The 25,875-nt window shown below is 46.0% G+C and overlaps 1 protein-coding gene across 1 annotated transcript in view; it reads left to right on the top strand.

Moving 5' to 3' along the window:
* Positions 1-397: 397 nt before the first annotated feature.
* The window catches only part of smox (spermine oxidase), a 33,016-nt gene continuing 7,538 nt past the window's right edge, over positions 398-25,875 (top strand). Inside the window, exons 1-5 of the mRNA XM_052032409.1 lie at positions 398-546; positions 6,096-6,330; positions 10,645-10,871; positions 14,877-15,050; positions 17,981-18,689. Of these exons, the coding sequence (XP_051888369.1) occupies positions 6,123-6,330; positions 10,645-10,871; positions 14,877-15,050; positions 17,981-18,689 (1,318 nt within the window). The 5' untranslated portion in view covers positions 398-546; positions 6,096-6,122. The remainder of the gene's footprint in view (positions 547-6,095; positions 6,331-10,644; positions 10,872-14,876; positions 15,051-17,980; positions 18,690-25,875) is intronic.

The following is a 25,875-nucleotide window of genomic DNA, read 5'->3' as shown; positions in this document are numbered from 1 at the left end:
GGTGATCAGCAAAGTGCAGAGGTCGAGAGAGGGAAATCTGGAGATTAGAAGTGTGGCAGCTACAGGTGCCAATGGAGGTCGGGTTAAAACTGGGGCAAGAGGCCAGAGTTAGATAAATGAGCAAGGGGATGGTGGCGACTGAAAACAATCAGTCCATTATATCTAGTGCTGCTTGTCGGAGAATGAGGCATGTCCTCTCGAGTGAGAGACTGGAGTTACACACCTTCTGGCACCCGCAGGCTTGGTTGCAGTGAGGGCCCAGATCCACAGTGGGGTGGGTGGGTGAAACAGCGGCGACCCGAGAGGTTCCCAGCCGTCACAGAACATTCCCCACCCCCGCTCCCCTGCCGAAAACTGATACAGTGGCAGCGAGCTGCGCCTGCGCCGGGGCTGCGCAGCGACTGGCTGGCTGACTGGTTACTTCTGGGTCTCTCCGGATCGCAACAAACAGACGGAGGGGGAGAGGGAGCGGAGCGCCCGGCGAGTGGAGACCACGGCCGCAGGCTCAGCTGGCTGTTCAGTGTTTGCCGACGACGATCGAGCGAGGTAGCAGCGCTCATTTTTTTTTTGTTTCTGCCCGTCCTCTTGCAATGGACGACCGGCAATTATTTATCTTTTTCTCGGGAACCAAACAAAATATCTGGTACAGCAATACTGCCGATGTATTTAATTCTGTCGGGCTGGGGAGTCTTCAGAAAATAGGTGTCAAGCGTGTCATCACAGCCTCTTGTTTGGGTGTTAAGAAATGTTACTTATATCTTCATATTTAGGAAGGTGCTGTGTTGTTTCCGGAGAAACCAAGTGCTTTTGTTGCACATTACCACAGAATGCTTCTTTGTCCCCCTTTCGTACGTGGCAATAGACTGATACATTGCCAGGGACTGTCTCAGCGTTTCACACCGGGGGCGTCAAAGGAAGGGGGTAAGGGAGGAACCAGGATAATGTTTTGTTGTTTATAATGGGACTATAATAAATGCAAATTGACTTGAGGTTCGCCGATGGCCTTTGGACCAGTTTTAAGTTATGTTTCCCATTCATCAGGACTTTAAGAAAAGAGCATCCCGCACTGGGTTTATTTGATATCCTGTTTGGAAAGCGAACTTATATGGAAACAAGATTTCCCCTGTACTGGCGATCTCGCTCACACACACACACACACACACACACACACACACACACACACACACTTCTCTGGCCGGCTGCGTTATTTAGTTTGTCTTATCATATTCAACATGTTCAGTGGTGCGGTTTCTTTTAAAAGCTGCGGAACTGTTGTTTCGAAAGATGACGTTCGCTTGCGGAGTGGTGGTATTGTGCACCTGTCGGATGGAGAAGGAAGTGCGGGGGCCTGGGGCAGTGGTTGACAAAGTTTTGCTTCAAAGAGGGAGCGAGACTCCCGTGTCAGTATCTGGGCTAAAGTTCGCGGTCTCTTCACACAGCGCAGGATCCGGCTATTCGGCCCGGAGAGTCCTCACCGGAGCTTGCGGTCCACACAGATCACCAGCTAACCGTTGTTAATACGTGGTTTTAGAAAGAGGCTGCTTGTGGTTAATATTGAGAGTGAGGAATGTTAAAGCGTGGGTGGTCTCTGTTATTTCGATGAGGTGTCCAGCGTTCACAGTGAAAGGTGATATAGGCTGTGCAGTTATCCGTCAGATCCATAGTGTTGTTTACATGAGGCGTTTTCTGTAAGTACAACTTTTCCAACGCCGGAGATTGACATTTGCACTGTACCGCTCCTGCATCGTGTGTGACCAGTCTCTGCTCTTTTTCCCGTTGCTGTCTCGCCAACTATGGATGGGACTAATTTCAACCCCGGACCCATTATGTCACATCTCGAGGCCTGTCACCTTGAGAGAGATGTTATAAATGAGGTGTATTGTTTGAACAAAGGTGCGAGCGGGAGGAACATTGGTTGTGAAATGACATGGGAGATGTGAATCGGGTCGAGCCGAGATCCTCCACTCCGATGCCAGACTGCAAACCTTCCTTTAACGTGGGCTCAATCTCAGGGCTCCGGCATTAAACTCTTTGTGTGTTTTATAGGATGCTTCTAAAACAAGATTGCGTTTCAGAACGGGTCTCAGCGAAGCACCAGTGATTGCGGGGTCTGCAGTAGACAGGGGGCCCTTTGATTAGCTGCCCCGCGTTACCACAGCACACGTTTATACCACCTTTGGTATTGGGGCTGTCACTTACAGAGTGTTTGTAAATAAAATCCAACCCACTCCACAACAACAACCAGCACAAGGCTGGAGATATACCACCAGTGGGTGCTTAACGGCAGAGCACAGGCGACTTGCAAAGAGCACCTCTTCTCAGAGAGAAAGAGAGAGAGAGAAATACAGCACAGAAAGAGGCCCTTCGGGCCCACTCGCCCATGCCGACCCTGGCACCCATCCAAACTTCTGTGAACTCAGACTATTATCCATTCCACAGAGCACAATAGGAATATTACCCCCCACCAAAGAGAGATATAAAAGGGACATCAGGGCAGCTTCTTCACACAAAGGATGGTGCGTATTTGGAATGAGCTGCCAGAAATAGTGGTTGAGGTGGGCACATGAGCAACATTTAAAAGCCATCTAGATAAGTACATGGATAGGAGCGGTCCAGAGGGCTATAGGCCAAATGTAGGCAGATGGGACTAGCTCGCTGGGCAACACAGTTGGCATGGACGAGTTGGGCCGAAGGACCTGTTTAAGTGCTGTATGACCCCATGACTCTATGACCAATACAATGGATACACCATCCACTTTATCAGCAGGTTGTGACTTGCCTCGTTCTAGGAGGATAAAGATGATGTAAAAACGACAAGCTTATGGGACATCATAACTTGTATGGTCATATGGTCCTGCTTCCTGTGTTCCATCTGCTGGAGAGTTAACAGAACCCCATGATAACTGGTCACCTGAGGTCTTGTCATTGGCATAGTGAGGGGAGAGGGTCAGTGAGGGGGAGGTTGAGTGAGGGTGGAGGGTCAGTGAGGGGGAGAGTCAGTGAGGGGGAATATCAGAGGGAGGGTCAGTGAGGGGGAGGTCAGTGAGGTGGGCCAGTGAGGGGGTGGGTCAGAGGGAGGGTCAGTGAGGGGGAGGGTCAGTGAGGGGGAGGGTCAGTGAGGGGGAGGGTCAGTGAGGGGGAGGATCAGTGAGAGGGTCATTGAGGGGGAGGGTCAGTGAGGGGAGGGTCAGTGAGTGGAAGGGCCAGTGAGAAGGTCAGTGAGGAGAAGGTCAGGGGGAGGGCCAGTGAAGGGGAGGGCCAGTGAGGGGGAGGGCCAGTGAAGGGGTCAGTGTCAACCACACCCCCAAATTTGGTGTCTTCCGCAAACTTACTAACCATGCCGACTACATGCAAATAATTTCTATAGATAACAAACAATAGTGAACCCAGTACTGATCCCTGCGACACACCACTGGTCACAGGCCTCCAGTTTGAAAAATAACCCTCCAACACCACCCTCTGACTCCTTCCACCATGACAATTTTGTATCCAGTTGGCTAGCTCTCCCTAAATCCCATGTGATCTAGCCTTCTGGACCAGCCTACCATGCAGGACTTCGTCAAATTTGTGAGACACAACTTCCCACGCACAAAGCCATGCTGACTATCCCTAATCAGTCCTTGCCTTTCCAAATGCAGAATGATCCTGTCTCTTGGCATCCCTTGCCATAACTTTCCCACCACTGATGTTATGCTCACTGGCCTGGAGTTCCCTGGCTTGTCCTTGCAGCCTTTCTTACACCAATGCACAACATATAGAGAAGATAAGATTTCTTTATTAGTCACATGTACATCGAAACACACAGTGAAATGCATCTTTTGCGTAGAGTGTTCTGGGGGCAGCCCACAAGTGTCACCATGCTTCTGGTGCCAACATAGCATGCCCACAACTTCCTAACCAGTATGTCTTTGGAATGTAGGAGAAATCTGGAGCACCCGGAGAAAACCCACGCAGACACGAGGAGAATGTACAAACTCCTTACAGACAGCGGCCGGAATTGAACCTGGGTCGCTGGTGCTGTAATAGTGTTACACTAACCGCTACACTACCATAGCCACCCTCCAGTCTTCTGCAGTGCATTTTGTCAATGGTATATACTGTAGAGTCTATATGTTGATGCTGGAGGGAAGGAATGTTTAGTCCCAGACAGTTATTGATATTCGAGCTGCGTTCATCTGGGCAAGTGGAGGGAATTCAATCCCAATCCTGATTTGTGCGTTTAAAAGATGAAAAATGAATAAATAAAAGGCCTGTAAGACCATAAGACATAGGAGCAGAATTAAGCCATTCGGCCCATCGAGTCTGCTCTGCCATTTGATCATGGCTAATTTATTTTTCCCTCTCAACCCCATTCTCCTGACTTCTCCCCGTAACACCATTACCATAACACCTTTGACACCATTACTAATCAAGAACCTATCAACCTCTGCTTTAAATATACCCAATGACTTGGCCTCCACAGCGTTCTGTGGCAATGAATTCCACAGATTCACCATCCTCTGGCTAAAGAAATTCCTTCTCATCTCTTTTCTGAAGGGATGTCCTTCTATTCTGTGCCTTCTGGTCCTAGACTCTCCCACTGCTGGAAACTTCCTCTCCACATCCACTCGATCCAGGCCTTTCAATATTTGGTGGGTTTCAATGAGATCCCCCCTCATCCCTCTAAACTCCAATGAGTACAAGCCCAGAGCCATCAAACGCTGCTCGTATGTTAACCCTTTCATTCCCGGGATCATTCTCCTAAACTTCCTCTGGACCCTCTCCAATGCCAACACATCCTTCCTTAGATGTCGGGCCCAAAGCTGCTCACAATATTCCAAATGTGGTCTGACCAATGCCTCTGTAAACCAGAGGCCTGGCATAACTAAATGGGGACAATGTCCTATGTGGGAGTCGGTGAATTTAAATTAATTTATTAATTTAATATAAAATTTCAAAGTTACCATCAGCAACAGTAACTACCAAACTGTCGTACAAAAATTTCACTGCCTTCCTCTTATGTGACTCCAGACACACAGCAGTCTGATTGTCTCTGAATGCTCTCTGAATGGTTGTCCACTTATACCACTTTGCTGCCCTCACAACATGGAATTGACGTAGAAGAGCAGCCATGATCTTATCAAATATCAGACGAGGTTTCAGTATTGCTGTCTGTAAGGAGTTTGTACGTTCTCCCCGTGACTGCATGGGTTTCCTCTGGGTGCTCCAGTTTCCTCCCACATTCCAAAGACATATGGGTTAGGAAGTCGTGGGCATGCTATGTTGGCGCCGGAAGTGTGGCGACACTTGCGGACTGCCCCCAGAAGACTCTATGCAAAAGATGCATTTCACTGTGTGTTTCGATGTACATGTGACTAATAAAGATATCTCATCTCATCAAATATAAGACCATAGGGTATAGGGGCAGAATTAAGCCATTCGGCCCATCAAGTCTGCTCCACCATCTAATCATGGCTGATTCTTTTTTCTCAACCCCATTCTCCTGCCTTCTCTCTGTAACCGTTAACCCCCTTATCAAACAAGAACCTATCAATCTTTGCCTTAAATACACCCAATCACTTGGCCCCACAACCCTCTGTGGCAACGAATTCCACAGATTCTCCAGCCTCTGGCTGAATAAATTCCTCCTCACCTCAGTTCTAAAACGACGTCCCTTTATTCTGAGGCTGTGCCCTTGGATCCTGGACTCTCCTACTAATGGAAGCATCCTCTTAAAGTCCACTCTGTCCAGACTTTTCAGTATTCAGTTGCTTTAAATGAGATCCCCCCCTTATCCTTCTGAACTCCATCAAGTACAGGCCCAGAGCCATCAAACGTTCCCCATACGTTAAGCCTTTCATCCCTAGAATCAGTCTTGTGAATTACCTCTGGACCCTCTGCAGGGCCAGCACATCTAACCTTCAATACGGGGCCCAAAAGTGCTCGCAATATTCCAAATATGGTCTGACCAATGCCTTATAAAGCCTCAGCATTACATCCTTGCTTTTATATTTTAGTCCTCTCTGTAGGATTGGAGTATCACCCACTCCTACTCCTGTTGTTTATTCTTCTTGTCATGTGATTAATCCTGACCTTTGTCTTGTTCTCCTCCTTAGTTTCCTTAGAAGAAGAGCTTGGGCGGTATGCAAAGTTGTGAAATATCTTCAGACAGTGCAGATGATCCTCTCAGTCGTGGCTCACAAAGAAAGCGACAACCTCGAATAGTAGTTATCGGTGCCGGTCTCGCTGGCTTGTCTGCTGCCAAACTACTTCTAGCGAATGGACTCACAGATATCATTGTTCTAGAGGCATCGGAGCGAATCGGCGGCAGAGTGCAAAGCATTAAACTTGGTAAGTCTGTTTCTTCTTTTAAATGGAAGTCTTGGAAAGTCACATCTCAAGACACGGAGTAAATCGAAGGTCCATAGCGAACAACTGTTCACAACAGCCTGGTGTCTTTAATTAGCAAGTACCCAAAGGTGCTTCACAAGAGCATTACTAGGCCGAATTTGACACGGAGCCACATGTTAGGACAGGTGGCCAAAAGCTTGGTCAAAGTGGTCGGCTTTAGTCAACATCTTAAAGAAGGAGAGAAAGGCAAGATGTTTAGAGAAGTAATTCCGGAGTCCAGGGCCTTGTCCACTGAAGACACAGCTGTCAACAGAAGAACAATCGGAATTGGGAATGTACAAAGAGTTCAGAATGTTATAGGTTTGGAGGAGGACAGCAAGGTAGGGAGGAGTGAAGTCATGAAGGCATTTGAAGACAAGATTTTAAAATTATTGGGTGTGTTGACTGGGATCTGATGCAGATTAGCAAGTCTGGGTTTGATGAATGAACGGTACTTGGTATGAGTTAGGACTGATGTGATTTGCTGTCTGGTTTGGCTAACCTGGTGATTCCATCACCTTTTAATGTCCTAAAATGTTTCACTGTGAATCTTTTTGTTTGGAGGTGCAGTGATTTATGGAGTCTGTAACTAGACCCCAGTTCTTTCACTCTGCTTGTATCTCACACCCTCCACCACATCTTAAGTAGTTAGTCCAAAGTATTGAGAGTGTCATCGGCTGGAAGAGAAGATTTTGTAGAGTTGTACAGCACAAAAATGGGCCCTTTGGCCCAACTCATCCATGCCAACCATGATGCCTGTCTATGCTAATCCCATTTGCTCGCATTAGACCTGTATCCCTCTGCTCTTCCTACCCAAGCAGCTGATCAAATGCCTTTTAAATGCTGTAATTGTATCTGCTTCTACCACCTCCTCTGGCAGCTTGTTCTAGATAACCACTACCCTCTGTGTGAAAAACTCTCAGATCTCCTTTAAATTTCTTCCCACTCACTTTAAACCAGTGCTCTCTAGTTCAAGGCTTCCCTGCCCTAGGAAAAGGTTCAGACTATCTACCCTATTTATGCCCCTCAAAAATTTTATAAACCTCTGTAAGGTCACCCCTCAGCCTCCTAAGTTCCAGTGAGAATAAACCCAGCCTATCCAATCTCTCTTTATAAGAAAAGCCTTCCATTCCAGGCAACATCCTAGTGAATCTCTTCTTCATTCTTTCCTATGCAACCACATCCCTGCTATAATGTGATGACCAGAACTGGACACAGTACTCCAAGTGTGGCCTGAACAATGTTTTTGTGCAGCTTCAACATGACATCCTAACTCTTATACTCTATGCCTTGGCCTATGGATACAAGTATGCCAAATGTCTTTGTCACTACTCTATCCACCTGTGTCGCCATTTTCAGGGAGCTATGAAATTGCACCCCAAGGTCTCTCTGGACATCAACACTCCTGAGATCCCTGCCATTTACTGTATGTCCTGTTAGCATTTGACATCCCAAAATGCATTACCTCACACTTGTCTGGATTAAATTCCAAGCAAGTGTGATTTGAGAGCTTTCTGAGATTACCAGCCTGGCAAATCAGATATAAGTGCTGCTCTGCTTCTAATTGTTGCTATTTCCCTTCTGAGAGTTAATTTCATTGACATGTACAAAGTCATCCACAGGTAGGGATGATGACGGGGGAACCAGAGGTCACCGTCTCAAATTAAGAGATTGGTCATTCAAGACTGAGATGAAAATATATTTCTTCTCGCAGAGGGTAATGAATCTTTGGAATTCTCCACCCAAACAGACTGTAGAGACCCAGTCACTGTTTTTATCAAATGCAGAGATTCATACATTGTTAAATATTAAGGGCATCAAGGGATAAGTGGTTAGTGCAGGTAGATAAGATATCTTTAATAGTCACATGTACATTGAAACATACAGTGAAATGCATCTTTGCGTAGAATGTTCTGGGGGGCAGCCCGCAAGTGTCGTCACGCTTCTGGCGCCAACATAGCATGCCCACAACTTCCTAACCCGTACGTCTTTGGAATGTGGGAGGAAACTGGAGCACCCGGAGGAAACCCACACAGACACAGGGAGAATGTACAAACTCCTTACAGACAGTGGCCGGAATTGAACCTGGGTCACTGGCTCTGTAAAAAATGGCACTGAGGTAGAAGATCAGAACAGAGACAGGAGTCAGAATGCCTGATGTTCTTATGTGTGGTTAGTGAAGACAGGAAGTGGGTTAGTACTTTTGTGGTAAGTCTGTCAGTAATTCTTTTGATGATGCTCTGTTGTTTGCACGCAAAATTTGATTGTGCATTTTTTACCCAGGTACATGGTTTAGAGGGATCTAGGCTAAACAGATAGATGGGACTAGCTCAGGTAGGCACTTTGGTTGGCACGGATGAGTTGGGTCAAGGAGCCTGTTTCTGTGCTGTATAACTCTGTGACTCTATGAATCTACCCCTGCAAGTTCAGGACATTCAGCTGTAATCAAAATCAGATCCATGGACGTCAAATAGTCACTCCCAAATCTACCGGGGAGTTCTGAATTGTCCTTACCCAGAGAGTCGGAGTGAGTGGAGTTGCTCCCTCAAGGATTAACTAATGTGAATGGCACATACAGTATATAAGGGATAGATTAAGTTAGGTGGAGAGGTGGGAGTAGGGTTGTGTAGAGGATAATCAGTGGCGAAGACTAGCTGGATTAAAAGACCATGAATGTTCTATGCACTGCTGAGGAAACAAGGCTCAAGCTAACCATCAACAGGCAGCAAGCATCTGTTCCCTGGATTAGGTTGATCCTAGCCTTTGTATTTTCTTTGGTTTCTGCTTTGTGTTGAAGCAGTCTGGAAAAGGCTTACAAAATTAATCTTGAATTCATGTAGTGAATTTGCAGCCACTAACAGACTTTTGCAATGTATTGACTGTTGTAAAATAGGAAGCATGTTAGCCCACATGTGCACAGCAAGCTCCCATAAACCAGTAAGGTAATGAGCAGGCAATCCTTTCTTTTGGTCATGTTGGCCAGGATACTGAAAAAACAACTCTCCTGTTCTTTTTAAACAGCGCCATCCAGTCTTTTAGATGGAGCTGAGAGGGCAGACTGAGGGACTGCACCCATGACAGGGCAGCACTCCCTCAGTACTTCTCTGGAGGTGCCTCCCTGGATCAGGTGCTTGGATTTCTGGATGAGCAAACCCATGGACTGACACAATGCTCCTGTCTCTCCAAACTTCCAAGCTCACAATATTCCAATAGTAATGATTATACACGATTGTTTCTCCTAATGGCCATTTTGTAAAGAATGTGGAAAGTGCACTTTGTTAACCATATAAGGAGATACCTCACAGTATGATGCATGTGAGAGAAATTTTTCTTGAGGCTCATTCTGACTAATCTATTAGCATTGTATATCAGACTATAGTAGCAAACTTTTCTGAGTAATGTCCTATTCAAACTGTATCCAAGGCAGCCCCAGCTATTGATGTAAGAACACAAGAGAATAGGAGCAGGCATGGCCAACCATCCCCTCAAGCCTGCTCCCCCCATTCAATCTGATCATGGCTGATCCTCCCCAGGCTACAATTTCCCTTCTGTACTAGTTACCCACAGCCCGCAGTTCCTTGATCTTTCAAAAAAATTTTCCACTTCCCCTTTAAATACCTCTAATGATCTGTCTTCCTCAAGCCTGTGGGATAGAGAAGTCCTCTAATCAATATCCTCTGCAAGAAGTTGTTCTGATGCGCCTCAGTTCTAAATGACGGTTCCCTTATAACCATGTCCCCTGTTTACATGACTAGAAATAACACCCTGGTCATTCTCTCTTTTCCTCTCTCCCATCGGGCAGAAGATACAAAAGCTTGAGAGCACATGCCACCAGGCTCAAGGACAGCTTCTATCCTACTGTTATTGGACTCTTGAACGGACCTCTCATACACTAAAAGATGAACTCTTGAACTCTTGATCTCCCAATCTGCCTCGTCGTGGCCCTTGTACTCTATTTGTCTACCTGCACTGCACTTCCTCTGTAGCTGCAACACTATGTTCTGCATTCTGTTTTTCCGTTTTACTAACTCGATGTAATAATGTATGGTATGATCTGCCTGGATGGCATGCAAAACAAAAGCTTTTCACTGTATCTCGGTACATAGAGTAATACAGCAAGGAAACAGGCCCTTCGGCCCAACTCGCCCATGCCGACCAAGATGTCCACCGAAGATAGTCCCATTTGCCCACATTTGACCCATATCCCTCTAAACCTTGTCACAACATGTGACAATAATAAACCAATACCAAAGATGTGAAACGTTCTGGTTTCAGGCTGTGCTACATTTGATATTGGGGCAACTTGGATTCACGGCGCTCATGGGAACCCGATTTATCAGCTAGCAGAAGAGCACGGTCTCCTTGAAGAAACTACAGATGGAGAGCGCAGCACTGGCCGTATCAGCCTCTACTCCAAGAATGGGGTGGCACACTACTACACCAGCAGTGGACAGAGAATACCGAAGGATGTCATTGAAGAATTCAGCGATGTATACAACGAGGTGAGACCACAGCCCTACACTTCAAAGGATGCAGAATACAGCCCTTAATGGACTTGACATTGAAACCTGCCCAAAAAGACTGCAAGAACATCGAGGCAGTGATGTATGACTGTATGCTTGGTTGAAGGGTTACATGGGTGGGGAAGACCTTTTTGTCTGCAGTCCTCTTCCATTACAGACAGTGGGGATGGTGAGGTGGGGAGAGAGTCTTTTAGGGAAGGAAATCTTCGATTCTTATTTGATCTGGCCTTAGCGTATCTCCAGATCCATGCCACTGTGGTTGCCTCTTTAATGTTCTCTGAAATGTCCTAGCATGCTAAATCAAAGGTAATTAAGGATGAACAATGAGTGCAAGCCATGCCAGTTAATTGACAATTTTGATGTACACCAAGCTGTTGGGAAAATTGTGCGTGTGGTTTTTAATGTTTCCTAACTTCCATTGATAGCAACATTAGAAGCAACAGGGGCAGTGTCTCTGGCACAGAGCCCGGCCCTGTGGCTCAGAAGGGTAGGGAAGGAGTGAGGAGGGCACTAGTGATAGGGGACTCTATAGTTAGGTGGGCAGGCTGGATGCAGGAAAGAAACTCGGAAGGTAGTTTGCCTCCCAGGTGCCAGGGTCCGGGATGTTTCTGATCGCGTCCAAGATATCCTGAAGAGAGAGGGAGAACAGCCAGAGGTCGTGGTACATATTGGTACCAACGACATAGGTAGGGAAAGGAATGAGGTCCTGAAAAGAGACTATAGAGAATTAGGAAGGAAGTTGAGAAGCAGGACCTCAAAGGTAGTAATTTCCGGATTACTGCCTGTGCTAAGCGACAGTGGGTATAGGAACAGAATGAGGAGGAGGTTAAATGCGTGGTTGAGGGATCGGAGTAAGGAGCAGGGATTCAGTTTTCTGGATCATTGGGGCCTCTTTTGGGGCAGGTATGACCTGTTCAAAGAGGACGGGTTGCACTTGAATCCCAGGGGGACCAACATACTGGCAGGGAGGTTACTGGGGAGAGTTTAAACTAGAATAGATGGGGGGTGGGATCCATACTGGAGAGACTGGGGAAGAGGTGTTTGGCTCTCAAATAGAGGAGGCTAGGAGTAAGTACCATAGGCAGGTGATAAAGAAGGGACGTGTTCAGACAGGCTTGAGATGTGTCTATTTTAACGCAAGGAGTGTTGTGAATAAGGCGGATGAGCTTAGAGCTTGGATCGATACTTGGAGCTATGATGTGGTGGCCATTACGGAGACTTGGATGGCTCCGGGGCTGGAATGGTTGATTCAAGTGCCGGGTTTTAGATGTTTCAGGAAGGACAGGGAGGGAGGCAAGAGAGGTGGGGGAGTGGCACTGTTGATCAGAGATAGTGTCACGGCTGTGGAAAAGGTGGACGTTGTGGAGGGATTGTCTACGGAGTCTCTATGGGTGGAGGTTAGGAACAGGAAGGGGTTGATAACGGTGCTGGGTGTTTTTTATAGGCCGCCCAATAAGTGACAGGGTTATTGAGGAGCAGATAGGGAAGCAGATCCTAGAAAGGTGTGAGAATAACAGAGTTGTTGTGATGGGGGATTTTAATATCCCAAACATTGATTGGCATCTCCAGACAGTGAGGGGTTTAGATGGGGTGGAGTTTGTTAGGTGTGTTCAGGAAGGGTTCTTGACACAGTATGTAGATAGACCTACAAGAGGAGAGGCTGTGCTTGATTTGATATTGGGTAATGAACCTGGTCAGGTGTCAGATCTCTCAGTGGGTGAACATTTTGGTGATAGTGATCATAATTCTATCTCTTTTACATTAGCACTGGAGAGGGATAGGAACAGTCAGGCTAGAAAGGTGCTTACTTGGAGTAAAGGGAATTATGAGGCTCTCAGGCAGGAAATTGGAAGATTAAATTGGGAACAGATGTTCTCTGGGAAAAGTACGGAAGATATGTGGCAAATATTCAGGGGATATTTGTGTGGAGCTCTGCATAGACATGTTCCGATGAGACAGGGGAGTCATGATAGGATACAGGAACCGTGGTGTACGAAGGCTATAATAAATCTAGTCAAAAGGAAAAGAAAAGCATACAAAAGGTACAGAGAGCTAGGTAATGTTAGAGATCTGGAGGACTACAAGGCTAAAAGGAAGGAACTTAAGAAAGAGATTAGGAGAGCCAGAAGGGGACATGAGAAGGCCTTGGCGGGCAGGATTAAGGAAAACCCCAAGGCATTCTACAAGTATGTGAAGAGTAAGAGGATGAGATGCGAAAGGATAGGGCCTATCAAGTGCAGCAGTGGGAAAGTGTGTATGGATCCGGAAGAAATAGCGGAGGTACTTAATGAATACTTTACGTCAGTATTCACCACGGGAAAAGATCTGGGGGATTGTAGTGGGGACTTGCAGTGGCCTGAAAAGCTTGAGCACGTAGATATTAGAAAAGAGGTGGTGCTGAAACTTTTAGAAGACATCAAGTTAGATAAGTCGCCGGGACAAGATGAGATGTACCCCAGGTTGCTGTGGGAGGTGAGGGAGGAGATTGTGGACCCTCTGACGATGATTTTTGTGTCGTTCATGGAGACGGGAGAGGTTCCGGAAGATTGGAGGGTTGCGGATGTTGTTCCCTTATTCAAGAAGGGGAGTAGGGATAGCCCAGGAAATTATAGACTGGTGAGTCTTACCTCAGTGGTTGGTAAGCTGATGGAGAAGATCCTGAGAGGCAGGATTTATGAACATTTGGAGAGGTATAATATGATTAGGAATAGTCAGCATGGCTTTGTTAAGGGCAGATCCTGCCTTATGAGCCTGATTGAATTTTTTGAGGATGTGACTAAGTACATCGATGAAGGGAGAGCAGTAGATGTAGTGTATATGGATTTCAGCAAGGCATTTGATAAGGTATCCTATGCGAGGCTTATGGAGAAGGTGAGGAAAGATGGGATCCAAGGGGACATTGCAGTGTGGATCCAGAACTGGCTGGCCCACAGAAGGCAAAGAGTGATTGTTGAAGGGTCATATTCTGAGTGGAGGTCGGTGACCAGTGGTGTACCTCAGGGATCTGTACTGGGACCCTTACTCTTTGTGATTTTTGTAAACAACCTGGATGAGGAAGTGGAGAGGTGGGTTAGTAAGTTTGCGGATGACACGAAGGTTAGGGGTGTTGTGGATAGTTTGGAGGGCTGTCAGAGGTTACAGAGGGACTGAGTTGGGCTGAGAAGTGGCAGATGCAGTTCAACCCGTATAAGTGTGAAGTGGTTCATTTTGGTAGGTCAAATATGTTGGCGGAATATAGTATTAATGGTAGGACTCTTGGCAGTGTGGAGGATCAGAGGGATCTTGGGGTCTGAGTCCATAGGACGCTCAAAGCAGCTGCGCAGGTTGACTCTGTGGTTAAGAAGGCATATGGTGTATTGTCCTTCATCAATCGGGGAATTGAATTTAGGAGCCATGAGGTATTGTTGCAGGTATATAGGTCCCTGGTCAGACCCCACTTGGAGTATTGTGCTCAGTTCTGGTCACCTCACTACAGGAAAGATGTGGAAGCCATAGAGAGGGTGCAGAGGAGATTTACAAGAATGCTGCCTGGAATGCAGAGTATGTCTTATGAAAGAAGGTTGAGGGAACTCGGCCTTTTCTCCTTGGAGAGACGGAGGATGAGGGGGGACCTGATGAAGGTGTATAAGATGATGAGAGGTATTGATACGGTAGATAGTCAGAGGCTTTTCCCCAGGGCTGAATTGGTGGGCACAAGAGGACATAGGTTTAAGGTGCTGGGGAGTAGATATAGAGGAGATGTCAGGGGTAAGTTTTTTACTCAGAGAGTGGTGAGTGCGTGGAATGGGCTGCCAGAAACGGTGGTGGAGGCTGATACGATAGGGTCTTTCAAGAGACTGTTAGATAGGTAGATGGAGCTGAGTAAAATAGAGGGTTATGGGTAAGCCTAGTAATTTCTAGGGTAGGGACATGTTCGGCACAGCTTTGTGGGCTGAAGGGCCTGAATTGTGCTGTAATTGTTCTATGTTCTATGTTCTATGATAGGTCTATAACCTGACGCAGGAGTTCTTCCAACGGGGAAGGCCTGTTGGTGCAGAAAGCCAAAACAGCGTTGGCGTTTTCACAAGAAATGTGGTGCGTAAGCGCCTCAAAGCAAATCGTGAGGACTCGGGAATCAACAAGAAGTTGAAGCTGGCGATGCTCCAGCAGTTCTTGAAGGTATGAGTCGGCTTGAAGCAGAAACCAGAATCGTACAGTGGAGAAGGAGACCATTTGGCCCTTTGTGTCTTTGCACATTGGGAGGGATGATATATTAAGTCCTTTCTCTGTTCTCTCTCTGTAACTCTGCAGGTTTTTCCCTTTATGAGCAGAGGAGTGGGTGAAAGGTTATGAGGGGTAGGTGGGAGTGTGGAGTTATAATCAGAGCAGCAATGATCATATTGAATGGCAGAGCAGGCTCAAGGGGCCAATTGTCCTACTCCTGCTCCTAAAGTGTGTTCATATTCAGTTTGCTCTTGAAAGTCAGCAACAAATCTATTTCCTCACCTATTTTGGGCAATGCTTCCCAAATCACAACAACTTGGAACTGGCTTTTTGTCAATCATGTGTAATCTGTAGTTGCTGAGCCTCCCGTCAATGAAAACACTTGCTCCCTTCCTACTCTGTCAAAACTCGTCATGGTCTTGGATATGTCAAGTTTAATATTATTTATAGTCAATGAAAGATCAAGCCTAAAAAAAGCATTTAATCCACTTTACATTAGAAGGAAGTTGATTTTGGCTTGTGTGTAAGGGTTGAAAAGACTATTGGAAAATTACTTTGGCTGCACTTTGAAAGGTAGCTGTAAAAAAATATTGACATTTTCCTGAATGACGTCAATGCGATATATAGAATCTCCTAAAGATCCACAGAAATAGAAGACGTGAAAACTATTTTTAAGTCAGTTGCATAATTTTAATAAATAACATGAAGGGAAACCCGTTTCATCCTGTTCTGTGTCATAAGCTCAAATAATTTGTAATAGACAATTAATGCGTAATCTCCACATCTACTCTGGGGAATATTCTTCACTAAAAATGAAATAACCTTAAGTTCGATTACAAAATAAAGCTGGAAAGAAATCCTTTTTGACACTGAGCTGTGAAGTAGGACTTAGCTGCCTCCTATCCAAATCAGCAGCCTATTTAAAGAGGGTTCTGTATAGCAGGAGTTAAGTGGTTGACGGACCCATGCCTCTCCCTTACTGGGCAAGCCACACAGGCAGTAGTGCTGATCCAAGGTGCCCACCCAATTCCCATATTCCTTGATCTTACTTTCCTTCACTGTTGACTTAGTTCCTGCTTCAGCCTCCACGGTGATGTGCTATGTTTAAAGGAATTAATCTTCTGCTCTACATTCTAAATCTTGCATATAAGGGTTGTGAACCTTGGGTACTGTATACCTAGAGGACTGTTAGTGTTCAGCCATTGCTTATGCTCAAGGCAGAGGTCCAGAGACCTTTGGTTACCATGGGAATTGAAGGATATGGAGGATGGAGCAGAGGCAGAAGATCACATGATCTCATAAATTGTAGAGAAGGCTTGAAGGGCTGAATGGTCTCCTGGTGTTCTTGTTTCTTAAGTTCCTGTTCATTGTTGCTCTTCTGCCCAATTTTATTGGACCCTTCAAACACTGGGCACAGTTTGCTTCCTTTTGGACTGACCCATCCCTTCATCATTATAACTATATCTATCAAATCACATGGTAATCTTGTCTCTTCAAATGAATACAGCCCCGACTTATGATAATGCGATGTAGTTCAGGCTTTAACAATTCACTGCTTTTAAAGTGATCTGGATAAAGCTAGTTCAGGGATTAGGCTGATGTGTGTAACGAGTATCACGCTATAAGGCAAAGGACAGGGGGTTGAGCAATAAACTCAGCCACAGCACAAGTAGACAGGGTGGTAAGGAGGGCATATGGCATGCTTGCCTTCATCGGTCAGGGCATTTGGTATAAGAGTTGGGAAGTCATGTTGCAGCTGGATCAAACTTTGGTTAGGCCACATTTGGAGTATTGTGTGCAGTTCCGGTCACTCCATTACAGGAAGGGTGTGGAGGCTTTGAAGAAGTTCACCAGGATGCTACCTGGATTAGAGAGTATCAGCTGTAGGAAGAGGTTGCACAAGCTTGCATTGTTTCCTCTGGAGCTTTGGAGGTTAAAGGGAGAGGTTAATAAGATTATGAAAGGCAGAGGTAGGGTAGATGGTCAGTCTTTGTCCAAGGGTAGAAATATCAAATACTAGAGGACATAGCTTTAATGTGATGGGGGAAAATTTAAAGGACGTGTGTTTTTTTTTTACACAGGTAGGTGCCTGGAACGCACTGCCAGGGTGGTGGTGGAAACAGATGCAATAGTGGCATTTAAGAAGCATTTAGACTGGCATGAACATGCAGGGGATGGAGGGATATGGATCATATGCAGGTTGATAGGTTTAATTTAATTTGGCATCATGGTCGGCACAGACCTCATGGGCTACAGGGTCTGTTTCTATGTTGTACTGTTATATCTTCTAAGTTCTATACTCTAGTTTTATGGAGTTTAGTCTGGCTAATCATAGAGTGAAGGTCAGAGAGTTGTACACCACAGAAACAGGCCCTTTAATCCACCACTTCCACACTGACCATTGCACTCGTCTTTCCCAGAGGAAGTGTTTGAGGCATGTACAATAACAATTTTTAAAAAGGCAGTCAGATAGGTACATAGATAAGAGAGGTCGAGAAGGTTATGGGCCAAAGGTGGGCAAATGGGACTAGCTTGGATGGGCATTTTGGTTGGCATGGACCAGTTGGGCCAAAGGGCCTGTTTCCATGTTGTATGACTCTGACCCCATACAAATCCATTTACCTGCCTTAGATTCATAGCCTTCTATGTCTTGGTGTGGAAGTATTGGGAAATGGCAAGTTTTGACACAGAACAGGCACTCAAAGAGTTTGAACAAGTGGAGAGAGGCCAGGTCAACAGCAGGGGAGTTCGGTAAAGTGGAGCGACTATCTCTCACTCTGCACTCTCTCACGTCGGTTTGAATTGCTGCGGTCCAACACTGCGCGGACCGGTCTGAGGATACCTGGGATGTCGACCCTTTGATCTTTTCTTGTTCTGCTTGGCAGGTTGAAAGCTGTGAGAGCAGTTGCCACAGCATGGATGAAGTGTCCCTCAGTGAGTTTGGCGAGTGGACGGAAATCCCTGGTGCCCACCATGTCATTCCGAGCGGCTTCATTAACATAGTGGAGATCCTGGCGCGGGATATCCCCAAATCGGTCATCCAGCTGAACAAGCCGGTGAAGTACATTCACTGGAACCGCTCGTTCAACAAGGAAATCCACTATATCAACAGTACCTTCCCCAACCACAACCTGGATGGGCAAGAGGAAGAGGGCTACCAGGTGCGAGTAGAGTGCGAGGATTGCGAGTTCATCCTGGCCGACCATGTGATTGTCACCATGTCACTCGGCGTGCTGAAGAAGTACCACGAGACCATGTTCCACCCACACCTTCCAGAGGAGAAGGTCTCGGCAATCCAGATGCTGGGAATCAGCACCACGGATAAGATCTTCCTGGAGTTCGAGGAGCCCTTCTGGAGCCCCGAGTGCAACAGCATCCAGTTTGTGTGGGAGGACGACGCAGAGAACGAGAACCTGGCGTACCCGCAGGACCTGTGGTACAAAAAGATCTGCAGCTTCGATGTGCTGTACCCACCTGAGCGCTATGGCCACGTACTGAGTGGCTGGATCTGTGGAGAAGAAGCCATCATCATGGAGAGATACGACGACGAGACGGTGGCAGAAACTTGCACAGAGCTGCTGCGAAAGTTTACAGGTGGTTAACACTCTCTTCCAGCCTATGCACACTCGCTCTGTCTGTGAGTCATCACTCAGGATCTTTGTACAGTATCCTTGTACAGGACAGTACACAATTAATGGCAGGACCCTTAACAGCATTGATGTACAGAGGGATCTAGGTGTCCAAGTCCATAGATCCCTGAAAGTGGCTGCACAGGTTGATAGGGTGGTAAAGAAGGCTTATGGCATGCCTGCCTTTATTAGTCGAGGCACTGAGTTCAAGAGTCGGGAAGTTATGTTGCAGCTTTATAAAACTCTGATTAGGCCATATCTGGAGTATTGGATTTAATTCTGGTTGCTCTATTATAGGAAGGATGTGGAGACTTTGGAGAGGGTGCAGAAGAGGTTTAGCAGGATGCTGCCTGGATTAGAGGGCATGTGCTAAAAGGAGAGGTTGGATAAACTTGGGTTGTTTTCTCTGGAGCAGCGGAGGCTGAGGGGAGACCAGATAGAAGTTTATAAGATTATAAGAGGCATGGATAGAGTAGACAGCCGGTGTCTTTTTCCCAGGGCCAAAATATCTAATACTAGAGGGAATGCATTTAAGGTGAGAGGGGGTAAGTTCAAAGTTTTTTACACAGGGAGTGGTGGGTGCCTGGAATGCGCTGCTAATGGTAGTAGTGGAGGCAAATATGACAGAGGCATTTAAGAGTCTCTTAGATAAGAGCATGAATATGCAAAGAATTGAGGAATATGGACATTGTGTGGGCAGAAGGGATTAGTTTAGTTCGGCATTTAATTACTGGTTTAATAAGTTTGGCACAACATTGTGGGCTGAAGGGCCTGTTCCTGTGCTGTACAGTTCTATGTTCTAATTGCACTGTACCTTTTGTGTGCTGGGATTCTGGTGGAGGGACCCTTTACCCTCATTCTGTACGTAACTGGGATGTGGTCACATTGTACTTAAGCTATTGTAATAGTGTCTGGAGGCTTAGATGAATATCATTAAATCATTATCAATATCATTAAGTAAACCACAACAGTCGCCTGGTTTGTTGTAAACCCCGTTTGGTTCACTGAGGCCTTTCAGGGAAGGATATTGGTCATCCTTACATGGTTGGCCTGTACGTGACTGCAGATCCACCAGCACGGGTTGACTTTGAAATGCCCAGGAATCCCCTTGTAATTAGGGACAGGCAATAAATGCCGACCTAGTTGTGATGCTTACAAACACAAAGAAATACTGTATTTCATTTTAGAGAGATGAAATTAGGCAAAGACACCTCTCTGTAGCAAAAATTAAGGTGGAAGACATTCGAGGAGTAGAAGGACTTGCTTCCGAGATGATTGACCTGAAACGTTAATTCTGTTTCTCTCTCCACAGATGCTGCCTGACCTGCTGAGTATCCCCAGCATTTTCTGTTTTTATTTCAGATTTCCAGTATCTGAGCATTTTTGCTTTCTGCCTTGTTCCTGTTCCTAGGTATGTTAGCAATTCAGGTTTGTGATTTATCAGTGTGTTGTAGCAGGCTTGGCAAATGATTTCCTCTCTGGACTAGCAGCTTTAGAGAAATGGGCATTCTACATGTCATGGAGGGTTGTGCCTGTGAATATCTATATCTATATCGGTAATGAAACTGATAACATGGCCGAAAACGTTTCCAAAACACTCACTGAACTGATTCAACAAAGGAGCATATTAAAATTGTTTAAAAATAGGTCTATCACAGAGGAAATAATATGCCAAGGAGTTAGATAAGAAGGTCTCATGTCATCCCGAGGCACATGGTCACTTGTAATGGAAATGCAACAGCTAGTCTGGGCACTGCCAGATTCTGTAAACAGTTGTGATAATAACCATTTGTTTTTTGTTCAAGTAACATTTACTGAAAGATATATACTGGCCAGAACACAAAGGCTTCAGAATATTCTGTCATTCAGAATATTGCCACAGAATTTTTTTAAATTCACCTCAGAGAAGGTACTTCAGTTAAACGCTCACTTGAAAAACCTTGAATAGTTGAGCACTCCATGAGCATCACAAGTGTCAGCCTTGAATTTTGCGCTCACCTCAACGGAGTGGGGCTTGAACTTGGAGCTTTCTGGCCCCAAAGCAGGAGTCCTATCAACTGAGCCACAGCTGGCAATGAAGGCATGATAGTTGGTTGTAAAGGTAAGTTTGGAGGTTCTTCCTTCGTTGCTCCTGGGATCATTTATCGCACTATGGACAGAGGGCAAGCACATAGGTCACTGCACCACGAATTTGATTTGTTGTCAAATGGTCAGAAGAGTTGACAAGATGACGGGCTGATCTTAGCTCTCTCCACAAAACAGAGCTTGCTCCTGTTCACCTTATCAGACCATAGCAGAGAAAAGATATTCCCCAAGCACTTTAACTATTGTGGGTTATAATAAGGGGGTCAAAATGGTAAAATGCTGGCTATGCACAACAGGCTGTGAAAGAAAGTGGGTCAAAACTGTTGGGATTAACTTCTCATCCATTGTGTTTCTTCTGGCATCACTTTCCTGTGTCCATTCCAGTACAGTTAACAGCCTGATTCTTGCTCTCCCTAAAGAAAACATTGGCAGTGTTTATTCTGGAGAACATTTTTTTAATGGCTGGTATTTGGTTTTAACAAGTATGAAATATTTGATTTTGAGTGCCCTTTTGGCAAGCTTTTAACTTCTAAGGCGGAAATAAAACTTGGCTTGATTTAGCTTAGTCATGTGATGTTACACAATACTTCATTGGATTGAAAGTGGAGATATCCAATAGGATGTAAGAGCCAGGGTTTGATAAAGTTCAGTGGAGCAACTCTGTGAACTCTTGTGTGGGTATTGTACACATTGGCTGTTCTAATTTCCACACCCATCTACCTGGATTTTGGTTGTAATCCAAGAGCTGTCTCTGTCACAGGAGTTTTGCTCCTGCCTCGTCTTCTGATGTTACGTATTGGGCCCTAATGCTGTTACTTTGCAAAAGCAGCTACCTGCCCCACTTCCTACACACACATTCTCTCACCCCACATCTCCCAGAGCATGTGGGTATTGGTATTGGTTTATTATTGTCGCTTGTACCAAGGTACAGTGAAAAACTTGTCTTGCATACCAATCATACAGGTCAATTCATTACACAGTGCAGTTACATTGAGTTAGTACAGAGTGCATTGAGGTAGTACAGGTAAAAACAATAACAGTACAGAGTAAAGTGTCATAGCTGCAGAGAAAGTGCAATCCAAAAGGTGCAAAATGGAGGTGAGACAGCTCCTCTTGATCCTCAGTCAGAATATCTTTCTGACATGCTGACCCCTTCCCCCTTGACATCTCCAGCAACTTGAGGAAAAGGCAGTGGCCCCTCAGTCCCTTGTGGTTGGCCCACCTACTCTTGCCACCACTCTCCACTGCTCTCTGCTCCCCTGCCCCTGGATATCCCCCATCTCCCCCAGAAGGGATGCACCATCAGTTCTAGCTGGTCAGGGTGCAGTGGGCCTGCATTTTGCCAGGGGATTGTTCTTTCTTGGTTGGTACTGGCACAAAGGGGTGACTTGCTTCCTCTTGTGCTTCAAGCTCATGCGATTCAATGGTTGTGAACTTTGTGCCCTGTCTACCCAACTTCTTCGGAGGGCCAGCCAGCATGTGGTGAGACAACCTCGGCTGTGTAGGGTGGGGTGTGTCTGTGCAAGGAACCACATAAATAGGAGGAAAGGCATATAATGGAACGGTGGGACATGAATATCTCTTGTTGTGATCTCATGATGTTCCAACCTGCAAGGCCTTTTTTAATGTTTAGTTGCTGTTGGAATTTGGACAACGTGCCAGCCAGTCTGTCTACAACAAGCTCCCACAAGAAGCGTGGATAATAAGAGCATGATTTGGAACGGAATAGGTCATTTGGTTCCTGTAGCCTGCTCTGCCATTTAACTAGATCTTCTATCTCAACACCACTGTACTGCCCCATCACCTTCTTCCTTCTGCCCCTGCCTGTCGATTCCGCCTCTGTTGCACGATATGTCAAGCAAACCTCCAGCAGCAGGCCAAGCATCTGCCCTTGGTCAACTGATGCTGTGCTTTTCCAGCCAGAGTCTGGGCAGAGTCCTAGCCTGGAAGGCATGGACTTTGTTGAGGTCGCCAGCACTGTAAAGCACACCGAGCCACAGTGTGGAAGGAGGTTTGACATTTCCTTTAAGCGGGACAAGGTAAGTCAGCAACATGTACTCTTTCCCAATGACAGACCTGCAAACTCTTAACAATCCCTGCTTGGAGGGGTGAATGGGGGGTATGGGGTGGAACTCCTTATTCCCAATTATTCATTCTTCATTGCCTCCATTGTAAACCCCACATTCTGTACCTGTTTTCATATCCTTCACCCAGGGACTTTCTCACTGCCACCACCTACTTCTTTTGCTCTTATCATTGCCCACAAGGGAATGCTTTCATGGTGGAGCTCAGTGCTATGGTCACTGGAAAATAATCTTTGTTCCTCAGTGTTCCCCAATCGTCTGGGCTGGCAGGAGATAGAGGATCACTGAAGTTAAGTCTCAACACGGGTTTGTCACAGACAATAGAGTCACAATGCACAGAAACAGGCCTTTCAGCCCATTGAATTCACACTGACCATCAACCACCCACTTGCACTAATTATTCTTCCGACTTTCCCATAACTTGGCAGCATAAATTGGGAACAGATGTTTTCAGGGAAATGCACAGCAGAAATGTGGAGGTTGTTGAGGGAACACTTGCATGGGGTTCTGGATAGGTTTGTCCCACTGAGATAGGGAAAGGATGGTAGGGTGAAGGAACCATGGTTAACAAGAGAGGTGGAATGTTTAGTCAAGAGGAAGAAGGAAGCATACTAAAGCTTTAGGAAGCAAGAATCAGACAAGGCTCTTGAGAGTTATATGGTAACCAGGAAGGAGCTTAAGAAGCGACTTAGTAGAGCTAGAAGGCAGACATGGTAGTGTACCGATTAGTGTAACGCTATTACAGCGCCAGTGACCTGGGTTCAATTCCGGCTGCTGTCTGTAGTTTGTACGTTCTCCCTGTGTCTGCGTGGGTTTCCTCTGGGTGCTCTGGTTTCTTCCCACGTTCCAAAAACGTACGGGTTAGGAAGTTGTGGGCATGCTATGTTGGTGCCGGAAGCGTGGTGACACTTGCGGGCTGCCCCCAGAACACTCTACGCAAAAGATGCATTTCACTGTGTGTTTCGATGTACATGTGACTAATAAAAATGTCTTATCTTATCTTAAGGGGACATGTGAAGGTCTTGGCGAATAGGATTAAGGAACACCCCAAGGCATTCTACATGTACGTGAACAGGAGGATGACTAGGATGAGGGATAAAGGGGGAAATGTGCCTGGAGGCGGAGGAGGTAGGGGAGGTCCTTCCTGAATACTTTGCTTCAGTGTTCACCAGGGAGAGGTCAGTGTAGAACAGGCTAATGTGCTAGAGCATGTTGAGGTTAAGAAAGAGGTAGTGTTGGAGCTTCTAAAGAAACATTAGATTAGATAAGTCCCCACGGCCAGATGGGATAGACCTCAGGTTGCTATGGGAAGCAAGGGAAGAGATTGCTGGGGCATTGACAATGATCTTTGTGTCCTCCCTGGCCACAGGAGTGGTACCAGAGGATTGGAGGATGACTAATGTTGTTCCGTTGTTCAAGAAAGGTAATAGGGATAATCCTGGGAATTATAGACCAGTGAGTTTTATATCAGTAGTGGGCAAACTATTGGAGAGGATTCTTAGGGACGGGATATACAAGCATTTAGAAAAGCATAGTCTTATTAAGGATAGTCAGTATGGCTTGTGAGGGGCAGGTCGTGCCTCATGAGCCTAATGAGTTTTTTGAGGAGATGACAAAACAATTGATAAAGGTAGAGCGGTGGATGTGGTGTATATGGACCTTAGTAAGGCATTTGACAAGGTTTCCCATGGTAGGCTCATCCAGAAAGTCATGAGGCATGGGATGCATGGAAACTTGGCTGCGTGGATTCAGAATCGGCTTGCCGAAAGCAGAGGGTGGTAATAGGTGGAGCTTAGGTCGGTGACCAGTGGTGTACCGCAGGGATCTGTTCTGGGACCCCTGCTCATTGTGATTTTTATAAATGATTTGGATGAGGAAGTGGAGGGGTGGGTTAGTAAGTTTGCAGATGACACGAAGGTTGGAGGTGTCGTGGATAGTGTAGAAGGTTGTCAAAGGTTACAATGGAAAACAGACAGGATGCAGAGTTGGGCCGAGAAGTGGCAGATGGAGTTCAATCCCAAGAAGTGTGAAATGATGCACTTTCGAAGATCGAACTTGAAGGCAGAGTACAAGGTTAATGGGAGGATTCTTTTCAGTGTGGAAGAACAGAGGGATCTTGGGCTCCAAGTCCATAGATCCCTCAAAGCTGCTGTGCAAATTGATAGGGTGGTTAAGAAAGAGTACAGTGCTGCCTTCATTATTCGGGGGATTGAGTTCAAGAGCCATGAGGTAATGCTGCAGCTCTATAAAAGTCTGGTTAAACCACATTTTGAGTATTGTGTTCAGTTCTGGTCACCTCATTATAGGAAGGAAGTGGAAGCTTTAGAGATGGTGCAGAGGAGATTTACCAGGATGCTGCCTGGATTGGAGAGCATGTCTTATGAGGAAAGGTTGAGCAAGCTAGGGCTTTTCTCTTTGGAGCGTATGAGGATGAGAGGCGATTTGATTGAGGTGTATAAGATTATGAGAGGCGTAGATAGAGTGGACAGCCAGCACCTTTTTCCCAGGGCGGCAATGGCCAATACCAGAGGACATTTGTGTAATGTGAGTGGAGGAAAGTTTAGCAGAAGTGTTAGAGGTAAGAGAGTGGTATGTGCCTGGAATGCATAGCCAGGGGTGGTGGTAGAGGCTGATAGAATAGGGACATTTAAGTGACTCTTAGATAGACACATGGATTTAAGAAAAATGGAGGGGTATGGGCTGTGAGGAGGGAAGGGTTAGATTGATCATGGAGGAGGTGTGCATATAGTTTGGCACATTGTGGGCTGAAGGGTGCATACTGTGCTGTACTGTTCTATTATCTAAATTCCACCCAGATTCTAACACTTACCTACATAGTAGGGACAATGTACAGTGGCCAACTTACCTACAATAGGGTCACGGAGCTGTGCAGCATGAAAACAGGCCCTTCAGCCCAATACGTCCATGCAGAACAAGGTGCCTTCCTGACCTGGTCCCATTTGCCTGCATTTGGCTCACATC

Source organism: Pristis pectinata, chromosome 2 (genome assembly GCF_009764475.1).
Source record: "Pristis pectinata isolate sPriPec2 chromosome 2, sPriPec2.1.pri, whole genome shotgun sequence".
NCBI classification, from domain to species: Eukaryota; Metazoa; Chordata; class Chondrichthyes; order Rhinopristiformes; family Pristidae; genus Pristis; species Pristis pectinata.
The sequence above is the reverse complement of the archived record's forward strand: the minus strand, read 5'-3'. Positions and strand labels throughout refer to the sequence as shown.